Below are 19,288 nucleotides of genomic sequence, written 5' to 3'. Positions count from 1 at the left end.
GTCCCCCTGCAATATCTGACGACAGGATTAGCGCATGGGGTTTAATGAGTCGTGCAAGTAATCCGGGATCAGAGAGCGATACTTCCGATAGATTGATGCCCCTTTCAAATATTCATGCGTCGTCCGTGCCTCTATGGTCCGCGGTCTTTATCTTCCGCCTGGGCCGCATTATGCATTATAGATCCGGCCCCGATGGTCAAGGAGTCGGGCCATCTCCGGGGAGCGCACACAGAAGACGCAACGGCGTTATCTACGGGTCTTGGGCCTTAGCGCCAATTGCGGATCGCCATCCTTTAATTCTGGCTGACAGGTAGACGGGCTCGCTACTAGTTGAATTTCCTCGGGGAGTCACTTGGACCGAGTAACGTCGCGCCGTCGATGCCGTCCTCGGATGGAGAGTCTCTCGGCGCCATTTTCTGAATAAGAAACGCCGCCGGTTGATCCGGTCCCGAAGATAGATGCGGTTTTTCTGGCTCGTTTCGCATCTGGACATGGTTGGGACGTCGAAATGTGGAAGAGTGTGCATTTTTCACCAAAACAACATGTTAAGAATGAGAATAGAAGGAAGTTCAACTTTGAGAAGAACTTCCGCAAGAAAGCTCCAGAGGAGCTCCATCATCGAATCACCTTGTAACCTATGCTTTTACTAGGTCCAGTTCAAAAATATCATCAAACATAATCCAGATGTAATAGACGCAGGAGGTGATGTTACAATACGTCAACTCTAAAGAGAGGAAAGAAGACCACAGATCAGATCTATCATAAAATTGCATCATCTTCCACAGAGGAGATTTTGACAGACAGAGATGTGTTGTCAGTCTTTGATGTCGCCGATTTTCAATGGGAAGGAGACGTGCTTTGATAAATTCACTTCTTCAACTACATCCTCTTAGGGTCCATTTTTATCTTCGATCATTAAATGGTAGGTACATAAACACCACGACAAGAGTTAACGCTGGAGTCCTAGCGTCTCATTCATATGCTTGCAATTGAAAGAAGTGTTAAAATGAACCAATGGAGTAACTATAGAACATTTGACAGATGATAGTCGAGTTGCTATCAAAGCACTGAGCTCTAATGTCATCGACACAGATTATAGAAACTTGAATGAAGTGGACGAACTCAGAAACATTTGCCAACCTTGTAAATATTCGACTACAGTCTTACAATGGAAAAGTATTTTTTTAAATTATATTTGTGCCTTTCGGTTGCTTTCATCATTTTGCTATATGGAAGAAAATTTATATTGTGTTTTCAAGATAAGTTTTGACATTATTAGGGCGTTTTTTCGTGTTTTGCGCATTATATTTATGGTTTCGTCACAGAACGCCTCAACTACTAATGTATTACCTCTATTCATAGACATAAGCCATATTTTCGCGATTAAGACGGGTGAAGCGTCTTTAAGCGGTGCTATTCGAGCGAATAAGTCATGACGTCAGTCTTTAAGACGCTTTAAGCGGAACCTGGCGGTCTGTGGAGAGCGCCTGTGTCATAGAGTCATCTTGTCTCTGGCCTGTGTCGTCTTAGGGAGATCCACAGATTACAGAGTAGAATCGGGAGATCGGCCACCGAATGCGAAGTTGAGCGAAGCTGTGCTTTTTCAATGCTAAATCACGAGTTGCGTCACTCGATTCGTAGCTTGTCGATTATATTAGTACTGAAAATGCTCAGCTTCGCGCAACTTCGCATTCGGTGGCCGATCTCCCTCAAGCGGAAAGAGGTAATATAAAGAAGAAGGGAGAATATGTTGTTTATATCGAATTTCATTTGAATTCCTACTAGGGAAGAGTGCTTTTATTGCCAATAATGCAGTTTCTGCATTATCATTTAGAATAAATAAATATTTTTCAAATAATAGCCAAAGAACAAAAATTGAAAAATTCATTCGCTGTCTAATGACAACGACAGATGACTCAACCATCAGCGATATTCTATTTTTGCGACAACAAAATTAATGACGTCACGCTTAAAGACGCTTTAAGACATCGATTAAGACGCTTAATCGCCAAAATATGGCTATAGAGTGTAGCTCTATGTTTCTATGTCTATGATACTGCGCAAAGAGGTAATATAAAACTTTGACACTATCACAGAACACATGATTAATGAAGGCGTTCTGTGATGAAACCATAGTCAAATAATAAATAAACTATTAGTCTATGGATGAAACCATGAATATAACACAAGGAACACGAAAAAATCGCATGTCAAAACATTCGAAGGATTGTGAAATGCTTGAAGCAACCAAAAGGCACAAATATAATTAAAAAAAAAATACGTTTCCATTGCGAGACTGTAGTCTCTTGGTTGGCAAACGTTTCTGAACTCGTCCATTGAGATAGGTTCAATTTCATGGGCGTTAAGGCCGACTTATTCGTCTTATATGACCTAACGTTAAGCATGACTCAAATTTGTTGGTGCAAACAGGTATTAGAGCGATTTAGGAGTAACTAACCAAGGAAGATTGAGCTGAAATTGAATCATTTATGAAAGATTCTTATGAGGAAAGATATTGGATGCGTCCACAGACTCACATTCTGAAATTTCGACGTAGAAAACGAGGAAAGCATGACAATTAAAAAAACTTCATACAAAAACGTGAATGAAGATATTAAAACATTTAAAATCATTATATAATTACGATTCATCAACAGGAAAAAACTATAATTGCACGAACGTTGAATTCACGGTATAATAAAGGCCGTTTAACCTCATCATCCTCGTCGCCATTTTCAGGACGAGAGCATCACCTTGCCATCCTCGTCAGTCCGCCTTTGGCTCTTCTTTGTTCACGAATAGCAGTTTTGCATACCGGTTTGGCTATAAACGAAAATAAGAATAACACGCATTTATCCGGATTTACATTATAGGCAGTGATGTTGTTCGAGATTCATTTTTTTTTCCGGCCTTTTTTCAACGGACCCAGGCAGAGGCCGACTAAGCCGACTTGACCGCTCGGGGCAGTGGGATACGTCGCTGCGAACCGAACCCTTGTGCATTGTTTTTGATATTTAATGCTCATGATGCTTCGACATCAGCCGATTTTCTCACGGCTCCAAATATTCGGTTCCGTCCACGACCACGAACACCTCTGACATTCCTCTGTGCTCTTCGCGTCAATTCGCGTCACGGTATACATGATCATAGAAATAAGTGTTTGGACTCACCGTTAAATGCTGAAATAACCACGCCCTCAATATATTTGTTGCTACTTTTGGAAATATACCCCGTTTTTTCTGATTCTTCTTTCCGTTCGAATCGTCGTCTTCTTCTCCAGTACCTTCCCCGCTTCCGATACTCGCGTTGCTGGCATCACCTGAAACAGCAGAAATAAATCAGAAATTTCGATCAGAAGTGTCGTTGCCAATCGGGAATTTGGTGTTATGTCAAAACAATTTTTGGAACATAGAGTCTCGCAGGCGATGCCCAACATGCGAGCAAGTCTGTGTTCGTCCATTTGTCTATATGTCATGTGAAGCGATATCGAATGGTATTTCGATCAATTTTGGGAAAATAGAATCGTAGGAGGGGAAATCATTCAGATATTTTATATGCTGAAATGTAGGTGCATTGAGATCACTATTAGGAATTAGGTTTCACTAATTCTCAATCTGATTTCCTCAATTTTTATTGGTATTGTTTTAGTATTATTATTTTATTTGTATGCATTCAGAGTTATTATTCTTGTATTTTTCCTTAGTGAAAGGTTAACTTTCTTCGATGTTTTAGCGCAATCGAACTCTATGAAAACCTTCAAAACTAGTTTCTCTGAAATACGACAAAAATTTCAACCCTGGACATAGGATGCAAGGATTTCCCAAAACGCCAACTGAAAATATTCAGGAAGGAGCTATAATTTGGTTTTCGAAGGATTTCAAAGATCTACTAAAATAATCCTAATCCTAAGACCATAAAATCAAGTCATATGTGTCCTTATATCATAAGCTTTTCCAGCATGGCAATAACGCACAGAAAACCCGACTTGAATTGATGTATTCATTGGATGCAGAATCGAAAACTCATCCCATCAAACGCACGAACAGATAAAACAACTTAAAGGGAGGGGGAGAACGTCGGCCGGCTTTAGAATTCTCTCTCATTGACTAAAAACCGCGTGTGTTTGTTTTTCTGGTAATGACTGCAATTCGCCATCGTTCAGCAAACAAAAACGGCAGTAGTCGCTCGTGAAAGTCCTAGGTCACCCCTAATCTCATTTCTTCCCCTTTCTGTTTGCGTGTGAGTCATTAAACCCCTCTCTCGTCGGACTCACCCTCTTTTGTTCTGCATACAACACTGTATTACATCGAGGGTCATTATGACACCCGCAACATTACGTATAGTGATTAGATGACCGGCACCACTTCGCTCCCGACATCCGTGGGATCCATCTCGATGGAAATTGTTCCTTTACTTTTCAATATCGCGAATTCATCGGTCAATCAACCCACACACGCTCAAATCCTTGATAACTCAAGTTACCATGATATGTAGGTATACCTAATATTCTATGTCCGATCTGACGCCACTCTATGATTCGAAGACCTTGGCGCCATTTTCTCGTAACCGACAGATTAATCTTTACGTAAATGAGAAAGAAAGGGGAACCGAAATAGGCTCAATTAGAATAATGCGACATCTACAGGGAAACACCAGATTTGACGTTCGAAAAAAGCCCGAACAGAAATACTCGACACGTTATATTAATGACCGTTGTGGGTTGGTGTGTAGTCCAAATACATTCAACGTACGTAATGAGCGTATGTTCTAATTATTTCTATTTGTTGTGGGTTCATACAACATTATCGATAAATTATGTATCTGGAGCTCCACGCAACCACAGAAACACGTATAGCTTGGCGAAGGATTTATTGATCGTCGGATATTTACCCATGTGAGAAACGTCAACGGAGATTTTCATCTGATGAGATGACACCACCAGCTCAATTAATGAAATGCTTTTTGCACATAAAAGACATTATTTCTCCCTCAAAAAACTCATTTACATCGAGTATTACACCTATAATGTTATCTACATTTGCTATCTTTGTGTTTTTCGAACGCTCAATGACTGTATACGAAGATGTATTGATATCTAGTTAGCCTAGACCAGTTCCAAGCCTAAAAAAATATTGCGTTCCCTAGCAACGAACAAAAACTCATTAGAAGTGTCAGTGTGAAGTTTGAGGTAAAAAGAGTAAACCAGAGTTACGCAATGAATTAAAAGAAAGAAGATGTTCACCGAAATTGTGAAAATCGAAAAATTGGAGTATCGAGCCGCATCATCAAGTACCTGTATTTAAAAGGGTTAAGAGGTAAGCAGATTTACGAAGATATGCTTAATACCCTTGATGATCAATGTCCTTCGTATGCGACCGTGAAAAATCGGACTGCAAGCTTCAAAAGAGGTAAATTTTCCATTGAAGTTGATAACCGATCGGGAAGGCCAGTTTCTGTGTCAGTCCCCGAAAATATCGATGCAGTTCATGATTTTATCAGACCGTCGAATTGGGCTAAAAAGGATATCTGAAGCACTGAATATTTCATACGAACGCGTTCATCATATAGTTCACGTCAATTTGGACATGAGAAAAATTGCTGCAAAATGGATCCCCGAATGTTTGAATGTTGACCAAAAGCGTGCAAAGGTAGAAGCATCGCGTTCGAACTGTGCTCGATTTGAAAACGATGTAGACTTCTTAAACCGAATTGTTACTATGGATGAGAATTGGGTTCATTTCTACGATCCAGAAACAAAGCAATATAATCGATGGAATGGCGACACTCTGCTTCTCCAAGACGTAAGAAGTTTCGTGTCCAAAAATCTGCTGAAAAAGTTCTTGCTTCGAAGTTTTGGGATTGCCATGGAGTTATCATGATTGATTTTTAAATAAATTTTCTTCTAACGAGGAGGTAATAAAAGCTGTGGAGGTCTGGTTTGCAGAGCAAAAAGGAATAATTTTTTTGAAAGGTTTAGAGACGTTGCAGGTTCGCTGTAATAAATGTATCCAATGAAGAGGAGAATATGTTGAGTAATAAAATATTTTGACATTGAAATTTTGTTTGGTTCTATAGTAGGCTAAGAATTTTTCAATATATCCTCGTATCTATGAATGACACTGGTCTGATGATGTTCTATGCTGCTATCATATCACAGATATGATGTTGAATATCTATGTTTCACCACTGACAATTTTGTGTTGTCATACGTTATTGACATATCCAGCCGAGCCGCTCTGGCGATAAATCCGGTCCCTGCTGCGTCCCCATGCCGAGGAAAAATATTCCACTGCAAGAAATCGAAATACCTCACTAATTGGTGGTTCTGGTGTTGAATTAAAGATTCCCATCCGCCCGATGACGTTGTCACCCTGATGATCCCGCGATACGGGTATTTCAGAAACGAGTTCATTACGGAACACGTGTTTATTATAAGATCCTCTAGGCGCAGAACGGGATATCTCGACGTCACTGGAAATGATCCAATTTGACAAATTAAAATAATGTCGGTCGTGCAAAAACATAAAATGGACCATTAAATAAGTCGCTCGTATCACTGCCACGGAGTTTTACTAATTCAACTGAATTTATGTGCTAGCATCGGAGTGCGCTAGTCAAAATAGATGACTAATATTGAACGAAAAATAAGCGACGGCCTCTCTCGGCTTTGACAGATCGTTGAAAACTGGAAGACAGGTGAAGCAGCCGACTGAGATACCTTTATTTCTGTTTTTCCATTGTTTGGGAGAATACCCGTATATACAGAGAAACACATGGTTCTCCCTGTATTGCGTCTTGACGTAGGATGTATTACTTGATAAGTCGGCGACAGGATATGTAAACAAAGCGAAACGTCTTCCGAATGCTACTGGCGTTTGTTTATATTGTGTCTATCTTCTGGTTGAGATTTCGGGAGAGGCTTTTAGTTTTTAGGAACGATTAGATTGAGACGATTTTTTGTTTATTTTAAAGCAAGGAAAACATCTTCACTGAACCCAAATCTCTTCCTAAACCGTTGCAAACTGATGCCTTGGTATTTAAATCATACTTCCATCCTTTTCAAGAAGAATTTCGAGGAAAAACTCTATGAACCCCATTTGCAATTATTGCTTCTCTATGTGCCATGAGCCATAGAACCAGTTGTCATTAGACGCCTTCATTAAGGCGGACTTGTCAACAGTTGGCGGAGGAATTAGTTTCAATAGAAAAAGGTTGCACAGTTTCTAACGACGTAATGATCAACAACAACATACACGTATATAGAAGTAACAGATTCCATATCTCTGTATTAAATGATCGGGTTTTGTACGTGGCGACATCATTAACACCATGTCTGAATGTTATCGGCCGATCGTTCCAATTTTATCAGCTATGTGAATCGGTTTTAATGGTTTTTCTTGCGCCTGAAAAATTTATTGGTCCCGAATGTGATGGATTAGGTCAGCTTCGTTGTTAACAAAGGTTCAACAAACAATCAGATAGATTATTTGGGAAGGTATAAATATAGATGGCGCATAAGTCTTATGTTGACATAGATTCTGTCACAATAATGATTCCATATTGTGGTTTAATTTTTCCACGCTATGACAGATATCAAGAAGATCAACAATTATGGAGAGTAGAGAGAAGGAGAACGATCGCTGACTTGAGACCACAAAATATGTACCAATAGGTAGTTCATGTTTTTGCCAATATCCGCGCTGGCGATTAGAGGATGGCGAAATTTTGATTTGAACTAGTTGAAGTTGGCCGAGTGAACTGCCTTCCTGGTGACAGATGATTAGAATATTAATCTAATTTTCGATTTTTGATAAGAGAACAACATATGACCATGGTGAAATGTTGAAGCGTGCGCTAGTGTAAGAGTGTTTTGGCATCGGGAAGAAAAGGAGAAGAGATAAAATTTCCATAGTTTGATAAATCGTTAGTGAGAAAAAGACGTTTCATACAACAAGCGTAGGAAATTAAATTTTAATTTACAAATTGAGTAGGTACATCGCAAGATTCCGGAAACAATAAGAATTCATCACTTACGTTCGAGTCAGAGGCGAGCAGATGTTATCGCTTTTAGAAAACAATGACTACGTTGCTTTTACGATCCTTCGAAATATCCCATGCTAACGAAAGCGGAGGCATTGTTCCGTTTGCTGAAATTTCTTCATCAACCTGAACAAGATGAATATGGAGGAGCAAAATCGAATCTTGGATTACGTACAATGTGGAGGGCTCGTAAACACCGACGTTATCGTTATTGGCCATCTCGAGGACTCGTATCACATCGCCTTTTTTGAATTCCGAATGCTGGTCAGGGAACAATTATAAATATACGCCGTAGATAAGATCGGCTAAATTAGTAATTACGCGCCGTAAAAATCATGGACGAGTCTTGAATATTCCGAATATACGCCGTGGTGGCTTACATCTAAGTTATTATAATTTATGTAAATTCGATAATGACGTGCGTTACAGCCTTAATGTAGCCATTGCCCATGGTGAACAGACATCAGGAAATTTCATACGCCGGTCGATCTCCAGGAATGCGGTTCTCGAAGACGATAGGAATTTTTAAAAGAGACGATCTCGATCCGCTTATGAGTAGTGTGCCACATCGGCCAATGGTGAATGACGTGACCCATCATTAGCCCATGGATGGACGCTCAATCTCGCCCACCTCAGCCTCCCAGCTATTTCCCAAGACGCTTTGTGTTACATGCCCGTGATCTCTGACATATCGGCTTTATATGAACCGAAAATGGTTTCAGTATTGATGGAATGCTGTGTATCCTTTGGTGGAGATCGTGAAGTCCATTGTTGGGGCACTTGTAATTTACATACATAACACACGCTTCTTTCCTATTGATTGTCGTGCCTGCGTACTAGGGGGTTCATTGTGTACGCGGATAATGAGGTCGAAATCAATCATGTCGGCTGATAATGAATGACTTCATATGGATGCCAGTTGATTCCGACGGCGTTAAAACTCACAATGGAAACAAAAAGACTCAAGATATTTCGATTCGACGATTAGTGAACAACTTAGACACTTAGAGAGAACAGGGAGAGTCTTTCACTCGTACAAATATTTCAACAGTGGTTTCTTAAGGTCAAAAGAAACACTTTTTTCCTCAACCATTTTTTCCGAATCAGCTGGGTTTAAAAGATACAGACTGTTGAAAAACCATAAAAAAATGTTATTTTTAGTTCTATCTCACAAACGGTTTTATCCAATGAAATTAATTTCGGAATATAGTTTTTCATTTATTTGATGATTCTTTTTCGAACACAAGATATCTTCTACGTCTTCCAGTTTTCTCATTATGACCATTACGTACCATGAAAATACCGAAAATTCAAAGAACCCAACTCTTGAATCTAAGTTGGACGCTATCAAATGATTATTTGAACGTTTTGTAAAATAAAAGTATTCTTCATATTTTCTCGTATATTGCGCTGTTTTCGAATAATTTGATATTGAAAAATTTGAGAAATTGGGTAGTTTGGCTGAATACAACTCAGTTTAAAAAATCCACAGATGTGTTGAGTCACGGATTTAGCTAGTTATTCTGAAGGTAATTTTGTTTCTCCAAGGATCGCATAACTCATTACGAAAACTTAAAAATGGCTATATCTTTTTATCAGGGCCGAATCGGAGAAAATGGTATAGGAAAAAAGTGTTTCTTTTGACCTCATGAATCTACTGCTAAAATATATGTAGTAGTCAAAGACTCACCCGGTGTATCTGTGATATCTATACATTTTCGCCAAGGCAAGTCATTAAGGCTTACGATATTTTGGCAAAAATGTGTCGACATATCTTGAGATTTCAGTTGCCCAACCAATATAGTGTTGAAACTTAAAACCAATGTGTTTCACGAATAAAAATCAAAAATACCTATTCCTTCGTAAAATGGAAAAATTTAAACGTAACTTTAGGTACGTTGTTTCTTGCTCACCCCGGTTTATCAGTGACAACAATTTGGCGATAACTTTTATGCACAAACGTCGTCGACCATAATTTAGAACGATAAAGGGGGACAATTTTCGCATTATTATAAACGTAGCAATTAACCGACAAAGTATGACACGTAAATGAGGAAAAGGTGTTCTTGTGAACATTTTCCATTCCGATCGTATAGCAGGCCGATAGTGCGGCGACATCATTCCGATAAATAAATACGTCGTATCCTGGCATGTTATTGTCTTAATTTAGACCGACGTTCGAATCAATAAGAATTCGGAAAAAATAAGTCATTACTTATCGGGCGACTAGTCGGCTGCTAGCTACAATATGTTAATTTCCCTGTGTTCATACCGGCGATTTTTTCCGTTGGACCTGTTACGGATGTATCTCGGGAACACGCTTATCTTATGCTGGTTCCCACACGCAACGTCAAGACCGCCCGTTGGCGCCCATACAGGGAAGAAGAAGTTCTATGTCGATAACTTTCCGACGAACCATAGATAAAAACCGTGCCGTCACTGACGTATAATGTCATCGACATGGATTCGTATGAAAATGTCATTTTAATGTGCCCGTAAAATGAATATTTTAAAGCCCGTAACTCATTTTGTTTGACACGACACGCTCTTTCAGAATAGCCATGGCTCATTTAAATTTCATCAATTTTTCAAACGAGAATGAAGTCTACAGTTTCCTTCCGTATTGGGTGACTTTCTTTTTGATAGATTTGGTATTTGATATTCTATGGTTTGATTCCACGGTGGTTGGAATTCTGAGAACGTTCAAAAAAGGAATGATGAGTTCATATTTCTTCAGATGCGGTAAGAAAGAAAATTTAATTTTCTCAACAGACCGATTGTCAACGTCGCAGGTTTTTCTCTTGAAGCTTAATCCCGAGACTGGGTGACATCCTTCGGTTGCTCGGATCCTTTTTCCAAACGTCAAATTTGATGTAAAAATGGACGTTTCTAAAAGGATTAACAGCGTTGTTCGGTAAAGGGTTCCTTTTGAAATTGGTTGACCGGAAGGCTTTGTCTGATTTTTCTGGAATTCGTCCATTGTTCTACGGAAGTCTGAACCTTCCTGTTCATTGTCGCAGCCGACCTTGTTCTCTTAATCCTTTTACGGCTTTAGGACTCGGCAATTACAATATGAAAGGAGATCCACGATTCGGGATACAGCAAGTATAATTGCTCCAGCAAACGATTCGTTTGTTGAAAATTGAGGAACCTGCGGGCGCCCTATTAAAAACGAAACAATGTTCACTTTCGATCTTCGAGTGTTATTAAACCTGACGCGGGCGCAGGCACCTCAATTTACATAATGTCAAGTCGAATTTTCCACCGTTAAACTGATTTATAAATCTGCGGTTACCTTCGAATAGTGGGGCCACGGTATAAAATCTATTTTATCCCGTTATAAAAAGAAGCTGGGGCGAGGAGGATAAACGGGGGGTGAGCACACAGTTTCTCAGAGATTTATCGCTTCGAGACCTCCATCGTTCATAAATCCATCACACAAACTTTTCTGGCTACCCCATCATATACACGGTGAATACTTATTATCTATTTCGCACCGAGTTCATGCTCCCCAAATAGCGATGGAATTGAAATGAATTCCTGAAAGTAACTGGCGTCGGCTGACAGGAATCTCAATGCGAGTGTGCTTCTTTATCTCAAATTCATTTTTGTTAGATATGAGATATTTTATTTGTTCGGCTTTTTTTCGAGTTCTGGTTACCTGTTCTAATTACAATGAATCGACTCGGAATCAATTTGGAGACACATTTTTAGTATGGCGATCGTTCTCTCTACTCTCCATAGCCTCGCTAATAATTCTTTTAATCACAGAATTAAATTAATATGAATAAAAAGAACTGTCTTTTCCAAAGAATTTCAATGAACTATATTTCAACAGAAGATTCGGAAAAAGGTCAAAGTGTTCAGAATCTAACACGTCAGAATATCTACCAGTGCGTAAACAGTCGATGACACGAAAAATTTGATATATCTACTCAACTTCGCGCGACTATGGATTTTATAGCGTTACGTTGCACTTTTCTATGGCATCGGGGTTGTCCACGGTGTTTGATCAATTGGGCGGTTGTCATGGTAGTCCAATTAAACGAAATGGCTGCAGTGGTTAGGTTTCAGCGGGCACAATAAATGGATAAGTTTTCGTGCCGCTGCAACCTTAGCTCGAATTTCCTGGCTTAGCTCACGACAATGCAGTTTCATCGCTGTAATGCGATTTCCGCCAAACATGCGAAAGAAATAACGGCCCGCATTAAAATTCGCTATTTCGAATATTGCCACGAACGTATAAAAACGTCATTCCTCAAAGGTCGAGAGTGCATCAACTCCATCGAATATAAAATGCCAATAAGAAGCTGTTTTTTTTCGAATTCCAGAAAACGCTCGAAACAGATGATTCATAACCGCTGAAAAGATAATATTTTATGGAATTTTTGAATGAGCCCTTTCGGGCGGAATTGAGATCAATATGGGGGTCATACGAGTGAAGTTAGTCGCAAATGACAACAGTGAATATCTACTTATCTACGTTGCACTTTCAGTTTAAAGGTTGAAAAAGCCATTTGGTGTAGGTACTTCATTTAGTTAGTGGAAGGGATAGTGCCACTTAATACAGATACAAAAATTGATTACGAGGATATGTTGGAAAATTCTTAGCCTACTATAGAACCAAACAAAATTTCAATTTCAAAATATTTTATTTCTCAACAAATTCTCCTCTTAATTGGATACATTTATTACAGCGAACCTGCAACGTCTCTAGACATTTCAAAAAAAATGTTTCTTCTTGCTCTGCAAACCAGACCTTCACAGCTTTTATTACCTCCTCGTTGGAAGAAAATTTACGACCTTTCAGACTTCTTTTCAGTTGAGGAAAGAGATGATAGTCGGATGGAGTCAAATCTGGAGAATAAGGGGGGTGTTCTAGTAATTCAAACCCTAAATCACGAATTTTTTGCATGGCAACATGAGATTCGTGTGCAGGCGCATTATCCTGCAAAAACAAAACACCTTTGGATAGCTTTCCGCATCTTTTCTCTTCAATTTTTTCCCGTAGAGTGGTCAGTAATGTCGACTAATCTCCGGTTATTGTTCTATCCTTATCCAAAAAATCAATCATGATTACTCCATACTCCATGGCAATCCCAAAAAACTGAAGCGAGAACTTTTTCAGCAGATTTTTGGACACGAAACTTCTTAGGTCTTGGAGAACCAGAGTATCGCCATTCCATCGATTGTTGCTTTGTTTCTGGATCGTAGAAATGTACCCAAGTCTCATCCATAGTAACAATTCGGTCTAAGAAGTCTACATGGTTTTCAAATCGAGCACAGATCGAACGCGATGCTTCTACCCTTGCACGCTTTTGGTCAACATTCAAACATTTGGGGATCCATTTTGCGGGATTTTCTGTGATTCTATGGAAAAATTTTAAGTTACTGGAAAGTCTGTATTTTATCGTTCCATTGATGTTCCTTTCAACATAAGTAAAACTTGGAGACTATTCTCCTTAAGTATACAACAATGGTAGGTATACCTACTCCGAATTTCAACCGGAACCAAGCATAAGCGAAGTATTTCTCATTATAGAAGTTTTCTTCATTATGACAGGAGAGTTTTTCTTCCGTCACTTATCTGTGACTACTGTCATTTGAGACACAAGGTAATAAAAAATGAATGTTTAACCGTTCTGAACTAGCGTTTTAAATTGTCATGCGTGGAGCTACTTCAAGATCCGAAAATACTGAGACTTTCGCACAATGCGAAATCATCGAAATATCCCAAATGCTAGGAATCTTCGAACATAGAATCGCATAGAAGACAGAGGGGAGTTGGAGCGAGATAAGTGCGTCTCTATTCAAATATCTAACTATGGGATCTTTGGTAGCGTTTCTGTGGGGTAACAATGTAGATTCTTTTGTTCTATAACTGCCGATGGCCGGCCGATCCAATGGCCGAGGCCGCAGGTTCGTTAAGATAATTACGCGGAACGAAGCGCACAATGCACGACCGCGTCTCGTATATAGATAGAGCGAGAAAGGGAGAGAGAGGAGAGACAGTCCGTTCGCCGGCAGATAAGTTTTGATTAATCGTCTTCTGTCGCGGGATGATCCTCGGGACTGGTTCGCCGATGTATGAGAGGAGATAAGAAATCGAATTTTTCGTGATTGCCATATTGTCTTTCGTCTTATCTGCATTCGCTGATGACGGCCCCGCAGAGACGGGTACCAGTCATGCTCGTCTGTCATCCGGGGACACGGAATTTCGATCTTCTTTTTCCTCGTTCAATTTAGGTATCGACATCGTGTTCTATGATCCTTAGGTATGAGAAAGATTTGTTATGGAGAGTAGAGAGAAGGAGAACGATCGCCGTACTAAAAAAATGTGTCTCCAAAAACGAAGAAAATAGGAGTCGCTGCTATCGTATGGATGATCGATAAGGGGTGGGGATTTAAACGTCAAATTGAAATGAACAGCCTTCATTTTATTTTAGGTTATGTGTCATCGTAGTTTTTCTGATGATTATTTTTCAAATACGTTTCTTCAAATCTATATCAAATATAAGTTCTCTGAATTATATGCAATAAAATACAAGTCATATCATAAAGGGGACTATGTTATCTACTTTATTGATTCATAATAAATGACGAAATCAATGAAATTCAAAAGAAATCACTGATCAAAAAAATTGTAGCTACGTTTGTTTATCATTGTTTATTGAAAACAGGATTTGTTAGCTGGTTTACTGTAATCTTCAAAATTATAATACATTCGCAGTGAGGAGTAATACAAATCAAGACAATAAAAGGTAGAAATCTCAGCTTTATCACTTATTATTGTAGATTCTGTTTCCAATACTCAGCTGGGAACCGTTATTAAACCATATATTATGTTATGCCAACAAAATTCTTCAAGAATATCTACTTATGAACCATGTTGTTTTATTGGTTAGATATTCTTATTCAGAAGAGTCCACTTCTCACGAGGGATGACAATTTCGATTTCGTTTATAATGAATCCATCATCTTTTTTGATATCTTCATCGCAAAAGTGCTCTTGACACACAAACTGATTCCGAGTCGATTATTGAGGTAAGGTTTTTTCCAATTTTCTCTCAAAAATGCACTCTGAAATTTTATCTCTTCTCCTTTTCTTTCCGATGCCAAAACACTGTTATACTAGCACACGCTTCAACATTTCACCATGGTCATATATTGTTCTCTTATCAAAAGTCGAAAATAATAATATTATTCCAATAATCTGTCACTAGGAAGACAGTTCACTCAGCCAACTTCAACTAGTTTAAATCAAAATTTCGCCATCCTGCAATCGCCAGCGCGGCTATTGGCAAAAACATGAACTACCTATTGGTACATATTTAAGGGGACAAAAAATCTATGGTTTCAAAGCAGCGATCTTTCTTCTTCTCTCTACTCTTTATAAAGATTTGTTATGAAGGAATGTCAAATGTCAAATGATCTCGTATTCACAGAATTATAAACTTCTTTATCTGCAAATTCGACGAATTCATCCTTTTTCTGTCCTCCAAAACGGGCTTGGTTGATGATCGCCTCATAGGTGACGTATTCATTCGCAGTGAAATTGCGCCATAGAAAATGACAACGGGGACGTTCTCCATTTCTAATTAACGCGGGGACATATACCGTCGACCTTGACGGAAAACCTGGCCAAGCCCTCTCCAACGAACCGTGGCGACGCAGCGCGACGTCCCCATTCAGTAATTTTTCACCTCATCGCTCCCGACGCCTAGTGTGCCTCGAATTAAATTGGAAAATCATCGGGCGAAAATTACGTTGGACGGAAAATCGGGCAATTATTCACCGATCGTGTCGCATCATCATCATAGACCCTCGATTGAAGTTTCATCTATGATCGAATTGGGTATTTTCAGAGCCTTGCATCATTTCTGCCAAATCTAGGGCGATTATATATTTCTAATATTCTTCTTGACAAATGTTATAACCCCATAAAATTTATATCCGAAAGAAGAAGAAGAATATGTAATTCTATGATTCCCTATGTCACACATATATGAATTAAGGATCTGTCAGATGCCACCCGTCGCGAAATTTTCGAATAAACTATACGTACGAGTATTTCACGGCTTGTATTTCAAGCCAGCCTCACGCATCGACGTATCATATTAATTTTTCAAGTTATTATAACACCGTATCACTCCGAGCTTATGAAATTACATCGTCCATACCCAAACATGATATAGCTGTCAAGCTGTCCCATAGTGATTGCCCCACATCAATTTGTCTAAATTTCGACAAAAGTGATCAAAACCACGTTCTAAATTACACAGAAATGTATTCTGAGTTAGCGATTCTAACATTTATCTGTGGTAGGTGTATGAATAAAGACTAAGTTTGAGTGGATTGTGCCCATATGGTGCAAGCTCGATGTGGGGCCGATTATTGGGATAGCTATATCATATTTGGGTAACGACGATGTAATTTCATAAGCTCGAAGTGATACGTTATTATAATAACTTGAAAAAATGAATATGATACGTCAATGTGAGATGCTGTGGTGAAACTTAAACTGCGATATGCGTATAATATGCCAAAAAGATTAGGTTATTCAAAAGTCGAGGGTGAGAATTGACGGTATCACCTTCGAGGAAGGAATTCCGCATTAAAAATTGCTCTTCGGAAGAAATTTTGACGGATAAAATTTCGCTGTGCGTGACATACCTGGAACGACAGGAAGCATAGAATCATATTTCTGCTTGACACGATGACAAATATAGAGCAAAAAATTAGTTGTCAAGTTAGTTGGCACTGAGATGTTTCTAGATATCTTAGTTTGAACCATACAATTTTGAATGCACAATTGATTCTACATATGATTTTATTAAAATATAGTGCAATAAGTAAGTATTAGGATAAATAATCGAATTCTACTTGAGAAAGAGCAAGGAAGAATTCTGTAAATGAATGTTCAAGTGAATTGTTTTTGTTGATTACCAATGTAACCGTAAGTCGCTTATAGGTAATAAGCTACGTAATACTCTCGAATGGACAACCTGTCAAGAATTCATAGCCTACTTTGTTAATTTTTTCGAACGATCGTTATGGGTGGACAGCGACAGCCTGTTGTTTTCCCGAACGAGGAAATTGGTTTCCTACAGTTGGAAAATCGGAAAAATCGATTGTGTAGGCACGGAGTTTTCATTAGGCACCTCTTCTGAGGGATGCACGCATACATGGAGGCGCCCAAATGTCAACACAATGCCGAGTGCTACTGACGTGAACACGAGTTACGGCATTTTTCCAAATAACAGCGTGGGGCCGTGAGCATGGAGAGAGAAGAGGTGGAGGAGGAGGCAGACGTACACACACCAACCTTGTAATTAGGGAAGGGCTGACTCTACTCCGAAATGAAATTTTTGGGGAGCCTCGCACTCGGCTGAGTGATGAACTCCGTCTCCTAGGTAACAATTACTTCTCTGTTCCTTCCACGTGACGTTCCATGGGAACCAATTACGGGGGCCCGTGTGATAGATAGTCCAATCAGAAAGGATGCTTGCCTTCTTCAGGTCACCTGTGAGGGTCAGCATCAAATTGCACCGGATTCTTTTCGGCGTTTCATCATGCTTTGTGCGATGGTCTTATTCTCACGTTTGCCCCGCTCAGTGGGGGGAACAATACGACGTGTGAGGCTATAATTAACGGCAATAGTCTTTGCTTTATTAAATTACAAGTAGGAGGTATACGTAAAGTGCTCTTGTGGGAACATGTGTTACGGTAATTGTATCAATTTTTAGCAATTACCGTGATATGAGAACCCCAAGATGGGGCAATTTGGCAAATCACACCGAACAGAAAAACCACGAACTCATGCAATCTTCCAACATTGCACAAACCGGAACACAGAAGAGTCTCGAACTTCATGATAAGATGACATTTGGGAGAACCACAGAATCGATTTAGGAATTTTCGTATACCGTGTTCCCCTATAATTACTGGTACGTTTTCAGGGTCCACATATATCCGATTTCTCGATTGATTCCACGATTGAAAATAAACGAACGGATTCCCACTGGGTCGCTCATACCTATTTATGATAATAAGACATCGAAGGAACGCAGGTGGGCACGGTCCGAACAAAAAACGAGGCGGGAGAGAAAGAGAGAGGTTGAAACAAAACGAATCGTGTTGATCTTTAATTACGAAACCCCAGAAACGACTGCAGGTAACTGAATCCGAAATGAATTCCCGGATTTGGTTAATAATTAAAAATCAGATCTGCTCCAGGTATAATTTCAACCTTTCCCTCATAATAACAGGTCTACGGTCCCTAATACCGTCAAAGAAAACCGACGAGATGTGGAAAAAAATAAATAAAATATCAAACGCGCTGACAATAACATATGTGAAAGAAATTGCTGAGATGGTCGTATGAGAATATCAAATGGAGATCAAGTCGCCTTCGAGCGCAACATGAATTATCAATGGGACGGTTTCCTTGGAATGTTAAGAGGTTACGCTGATGCTCCTTTTTATTCGTCGCCCTGTCATCGGTGAATCATAATTTTCACCGTCATCTGCGCTTCCAAGTTTTTCCACAAATGAATTTCACTACTGAGAATGAAATCTTGAACCCACTCACGATTCAGAAATCATCGAAACTTGAAAAGAATCCAACACATATTGCTTATCTATGGCTTCTGTCATCTATCTCATATCATAAAATTTTATGTCTCGGTCATAGAAAGGCCTACCGAAAAATTAATAGAACAATCTACTCTGTCTAATTTTTCGATTACATATCGTAAGTATGGATATCTGAACCATTTGAATTTTGATTGAACATGATAATATCTGATTCGATGAACATAATTTCCAAGATGAACTCGGGGAAAACGAGGAGAACCGAGACGTGGAGTAAGGAAAGGTAAGAGGAGCCACACAATGCACCACCCAGAAAGTTCGCCATTCAGCCGCTTCGCGCCACTCAAATCGCGTCGCGCCTGCGTTTTATATCACCATGGCTGCGAGGCGGGAATGTGGTCATCACCATGACAACCGTGGCGTAGTCCCCTCTCTACGCTACGCGGCCGGCGAACGGTGAGTATGAAAGAGGCAAGTTTTAAATCGTGGGCTTAACGTTTTAGTTAGCGCGTGTACTCACCAGGACTACCGAGGAAGACGGATGAGTAGAGAACGCCTCTTCTTGCAGCATCACTCGCTGCTCTGGCATCCGTAGGTGATGACCACTCTCGCCGTGGACACCATTTACCTGCAATCAACAAAACAACGATCAATA

The 19,288-nt window shown here is 39.5% G+C and overlaps 1 protein-coding gene across 3 annotated transcripts in view; it reads right to left on the bottom strand.

Annotated features, from left to right (window-relative positions):
• The window catches only part of LOC123307343 (homeobox protein homothorax), a 220,057-nt gene that overhangs the window by 40,707 nt on the left and 160,062 nt on the right, over positions 1–19,288 (bottom strand). For all 3 annotated transcript variants that reach the window (XM_044889606.1, XM_044889608.1, XM_044889607.1), the window contains 2 exons: positions 19,154–19,261; positions 3,171–3,319 (listed from right to left, as the gene is read on the bottom strand). In XM_044889606.1, the coding sequence (XP_044745541.1) occupies positions 3,171–3,319; positions 19,154–19,261 (257 nt within the window). The remainder of the gene's footprint in view (positions 1–3,170; positions 3,320–19,153; positions 19,262–19,288) is intronic.

This window comes from Coccinella septempunctata, chromosome 2, assembly GCF_907165205.1.
Source record: "Coccinella septempunctata chromosome 2, icCocSept1.1, whole genome shotgun sequence".
In the NCBI taxonomy this organism is placed as follows: Eukaryota; Metazoa; Arthropoda; class Insecta; order Coleoptera; family Coccinellidae; genus Coccinella; species Coccinella septempunctata.
Note: the sequence above shows the minus strand (reverse complement) of the source record. Positions and strands in the feature narration are given on the sequence as shown.